General features: G+C 44.6%; 1 protein-coding gene across 2 annotated transcripts; it reads right to left on the bottom strand.

Moving 5' to 3' along the window:
* Positions 1-364: 364 nt before the first annotated feature.
* LOC125522331 (F-box/FBD/LRR-repeat protein At2g26030-like) lies at positions 365-3,123 on the bottom strand. Of its 2 annotated transcripts, XM_048687391.1 has the most exons (4): positions 2,996-3,123; positions 1,931-2,842; positions 1,078-1,233; positions 365-988 (listed from the first exon to the last, which is right to left on the bottom strand). In XM_048687391.1, the coding sequence occupies exons 2-4, from the start codon at positions 2,792-2,794 to the stop codon at positions 794-796; spliced, it is 1,215 nt and encodes a 404-aa protein (XP_048543348.1). In that variant the 5' UTR covers positions 2,795-2,842; positions 2,996-3,123; the 3' UTR covers positions 365-793. The 2 variants fall into 2 exon arrangements, with proteins under 2 accessions (XP_048543348.1, XP_048543349.1); XM_048687392.1 differs by lacking the exon at positions 2,996-3,123 and having other exon boundaries at positions 365-957; positions 1,931-2,828.
* Positions 3,124-4,946: the final 1,823 nt, after the last annotated feature.

Genomic DNA, 4,946 nt, shown 5'->3' with positions numbered 1-4,946 from the left:
AGTCTGACCAGACACGTACAAGGACAGATTAGAAGAGCCTTTTGCTGGCTCCGCCAACACCACTTGCACAACACAACACAAAATGACTCAAGACTCGGTATGCTGTACATTTACTCGAACTGCAGAAAAACATATGAAGCCAGCAACATTTTGGACTTGTTCTTTATCTCTTCCAGACTTGCACGGTTGATGGTTTTTGCTTCTTATAGAAAAGGTTGACTTACTATACGTCTGCACAATAGACTGTACACGGATGTAACCGAACAAAAGGAATACTGCGTTTTACAAATGAAGCAAATATCACATAAAGTTGAGCTGCACACAAGGCACCACTACTAAGATTGACATGACAAGAAGCATTTTCTTTCAGAAACAGCAGAAAAGGCAACATCAAGTTTTCTGCAGTCATCAGCCATGCAACTCAGATCAATAACATCACACATCCATGAAAAAAAAAAAGTGTCAATGGCGATTTTGAGCCATGTGCATGTATGTCAAATGCAGTGTAATCTTCCCCCACACGAATTATGGCATCGCATGGGAAGATAGCGGTGTGTTTCTTTTGGTTCACCGGCAGCAGAACATAGTTCAAAACCAACACTATAGGATTCTACTGTGTGAAAAAGACAAGGGCAGCAAACACACATGCTATGTTCATTCCAACTAAACCAGAGTGAGCGAATATAGATCCAAGGGGAAGCAATGTTTGCCTGCCATGTGATATGCCAATGAGTGATTCCATGTAATTTCACCTGTAGTGGGACTTGAAACAATCGGATGACTCGCATCGGCCTTAGTTCTGGTGACTGACACGCATCTGATCAGGCCTTATGCCACTCTCTTCTAGCAAAAACTGTTTCAACCCAAGTAGCAGCAGCTCATTTCCCTTCGAACATATGATTTCGACAATCTCAAGCTGTTCACATGTAAACGATCTATCCTCCAGCTCGCCGATGACTGCAGATACAACCTCGTTGTGATATCGTGGCTGGCAATTAAAAGAGAACAGTTTTATCTTTACTGTGCATGCTCAAACTTTCATGGAAGGATAAATGCAATGGAGAAGACGGTATATACCTCGTTTAGTTTAAGAGTTAGCTTCTTCAGATTAGGTGAGTTCTGAAGGAAGACTATCATGGCATATAAGTCCGCATGCATGCACCACCTATCAAGAGTCAGGTTTGTAAGATTGTTGAATGTTGGGCACCATCCGTGATTATTTTTCACCTCCAGCTGCAAATGATTCAAATGTTAAGACACAACATAAACCCATGCCGTATTCTTCAATTTCTTTTTTCTGCTTCAACCAAACTTGCCAAAAATATAAGGAGGGAGTTAACATAATGTGATTACGTTTCTGATTGGTTGCCGTTGAAAATCTTAGAACTATAGCTTTGGAGCAAATTGGATATGAAAGAAAAAAAAATCACAGCACAAACAGAGATCATCTTAACAAAATAACCATATTAGACAATGATATACTTATTTTTGTTCATCGATAGAGCCATGGAGCACATGTGATTAAAACATCATGGTTGCTTCACATGATAATCTGTTGCATTGGTCCAATCTGTTTGTAGGAGTTAGCAATAATGGTTTCAGCAATTGCTGAGGCCCTTCACAAAAGTATATGCTGAAGCTACATTATAACTCAGTTATTGTACTAGTTTTATATTATGAGAAAACTAAGATACTCTGGTCAACAATTTGATGAATCAACAAATGAGCATACGAAATGGAATGAGTGGAGACCAGACAGCACTGGTCATCCTATCAAGAGGTTTGATTTGCACTTATGCTATGTAATGAATCATCTAGTATAACTTGGAAGGGCTAAGGCAGAAGAAGAAGAAAACATGCTTAGGTTGCAGATTTTGGTATGGATAAATATCTCAAGATCAATGTAATCTACAAAAAACCAGAAGCATACCTGTCTATCCCCATAATAGAAATCCAAACTTCTAACACCAGAGAGGCCCCCGAGAAACTGCCTGATACCATCAGCATCACAAGTTGTGATATCTCCTTCTGAAAGCAATACTGATGCAGTCTCTAGTGATGACATGTTCTTTAGTATAGGTAGCCTGGCCCCGGAAGGACACTCTTGGACGGACAGAGAAATGAGGCTTGGAGCAGAAATAGAGACTTGGGCATCGTGCTCAAATGAGAATGAGAACCCGATAGTATCAGAGAGGATCAAAACCTTGAGTGTGTCAGAGAAAATGTCAAGGTCCTCAATGTCGCAGATTGATAGGAAGAGATATTCCAATGCTGGGCAGCCTTTTCGGAGGCGGTCAAAGAAACCTAGGATCAGTTGAGCATTGGTAATGTGCAGTCTTTTCAAGTACGTTGAAGTGAATACCCAGGGAAGAAGCTGCAGAGGTTCGCTGTGATTGCCTATCTTGACAGTCTGAGCCTTGTACTGTAACGCATGGCGGATCCATAGGTTGGCTTCATCAGAGTTAGCACTGAGGCGGCCGACCCCGACCACCAAGCTGTACTGCAGCCGGAACTCCTTCAGGTCTACGCGTTCACGGAGAATCAGCAAATGGTTCACAAACATCTTGAACATCTCCTCGCGCTCCAAGTCGTCTGCAGCAGCCCTGTCCTCAAATTCCTCGAAAGACACGTCGATGCAGGTCACCGACCGCCAGAGGTATCGCCAGCGCCGTGCCAGCACGCATGTCTGCACAGCTTTGCGTGAGCGCAGGTGGGAGAGAACATGGATGAGGAGCTCGTCCGGGAGGGCGCTGATCCTGTCTTCCATGCTCCCGTCGCCCGACGCCTCCGCCATGGGGTCAGAGCTCAGAGGCGTTTCGTCGAACAGGTGGTGTGCAGGGGGCTGCAGCAACGAAAATGAAGAAATACAAGCCGTAAATCCGCAGCTCGGGACAAGATTTGGGACGGCAGGAAGAAGACGAACGCAGAGAAACAAATTCAGAGAGGAAATGTCGAGAGAATCAACGAGGAGAGGCGAGAGGGATCCAGAGCATACCTCCGGTGGTGCGCGAGGGCGCTCAACTCCGTCCACCCCACAGCCGGGTGGAGGCAAATGCACCGCCACAGCCTTGATGAGTAAGCATCCAGTCTTTATTTCGAAAGAGAGTAACCACCGGTCTAAAATGTGACCACCACCGAGTAAAGTGAAAAGAATACCGTAGAGTTTCGGTAATCCATTTCTGAGCTCAGACTCAGCTGCACCTGCTCTAACGAAAAAAATCAAAATAAATATTAGAAAAATTTGAAAAATTCCAATTTTTTTGTGTGTGATAGATAATTTAATGCGTGAGGTCCGCTCTAATTTCCAAATTATTTAGACATCTGAGCAGCTCTCGGCAAAAAAGACAAATTTGAGGTCTGTAAAAATATATACTATTCATGCGCTATTCTGACCCGATTTGTCTTTTTTGCTAAGAGCTTCTCAAAAATCCAAATGACCTAAAATTTGGAGCGGACCTCACGTGATAAATTGTCTACCATGCAAAAAAAAAGAATTTTTTGAATTTGTTTGTGATTTTTTTTTTCTGAGCAGGTGTAGATGGGGCTAGGCACCGAAACACTGCACTCGTAGAGTTTCCGTTTTTCTAGAGAAGTTATTTTCTTTCAAAAGGGCCCAAGGCGGTATGATAAAAAACATAAGTCCTTACAAACTCATCCATACAAAAGTGTAAAGTAGCATTTCAATTCTTGGGGAGCCTAAGTCTTTTTTTTCTCATGCATCCATCGACTTCACGTCGTGAGCATAGCTCGATGCCATCTCTGGCCTCTGCCTCGGCGAAGCAAACTCTTTTGAAGCCACGAGCTTGTAAAAGCAGTTTTCAGGAAGTCGTTGATGTAGACCGACGATCACTATCCATGAATCAAATTGCCGCCCTGAAGAAGAAAACGTCGAGAAAGGCATGTAGAAACTCCAAAATTCATTAAATTCGGATGAATCTAGACATATCCACCGAAAACCAAAATCGGTCGGACCCCGAAAGACCCACCGAAGACACAACTCCACACGCCCTTTGTTGGCGAATCATCCCACAAGTAAACTATAAATCAACTATACTAATTCACATAGGTTTCGGATTACCAGATTTTCTAAGTGATTTGGTGATTTCTGAGCAATCGACGCATGTATTTCCTCTAAAATCTGGTGTACAACTTAACTCCAATCGTGCAACGCTCCACCATCTATGATGCAGCGTGCCATGGCTTCACTGCCTATGGTGCAATGTGCAATGGCTCCACTGATGTATTCATCAATAAAAAGCTCTCTTTCTTTCCCCGTCAAGGTTTCCCACCTCGCCTCTAGACCTCACCATTGTTTCACGCGTGTGTCTCCCAAATCCCAACGGCACCCACACACATCCTCCTTGACCTCGCAGTCGGCCCGCACCTCACCAGAGCCTTCATCATCAGGCCCCTCCTGGTGGCTCAACAGGCATGCAGTAATTGACGGTTGCATGAGGTAATTCATGCCTAGAATTTGAGTGTAATTTATCCTGAAATTTGGAATCCCGACACTGAGCATGCATTTTCACCAAGAGTGAACAAAGAAATTGTAGTTTATATTCCAAGACGTAGCCCATTTTATATACTACTGAATGTATAAAAAGGAAGAAAAGAGAAAAAAAGAAAGAAATCCTAGCTATGTGCTCCTTAGCTCCTATGTAAAGAATAAAGCGGGGGGAGAGGCGGTCTGACTATGTCGAGGCCGCGTTCCCCAGATGTGGTGGTGCGACAACCGTGGTCTCTGGGGGTGGTTGCTCTGAGCAGCTTGGGCTGCGGGGTGGCTAGGTCGTGTGACATTTCTGCACGAGGGAGAGATGTGGCGTGTCGCGGGGGGGGGGGGGGGGGGGGGGGGGGGGGGGGGGGGGGGGGGGGGGGGGCGGCTCGGAAGGTGGTGTTGGTGGACTAAAAAGTGTGTGACAGGGCAGATGAAAGTCTCGAGTGTGATG

Source organism: Triticum urartu, chromosome 7 (assembly GCF_003073215.2).
Source record: "Triticum urartu cultivar G1812 chromosome 7, Tu2.1, whole genome shotgun sequence".
Lineage (NCBI taxonomy): Eukaryota > Viridiplantae > Streptophyta > Magnoliopsida > Poales > Poaceae > Triticum > Triticum urartu.
This window is presented reverse-complemented; position numbering and strand designations above follow the sequence as displayed.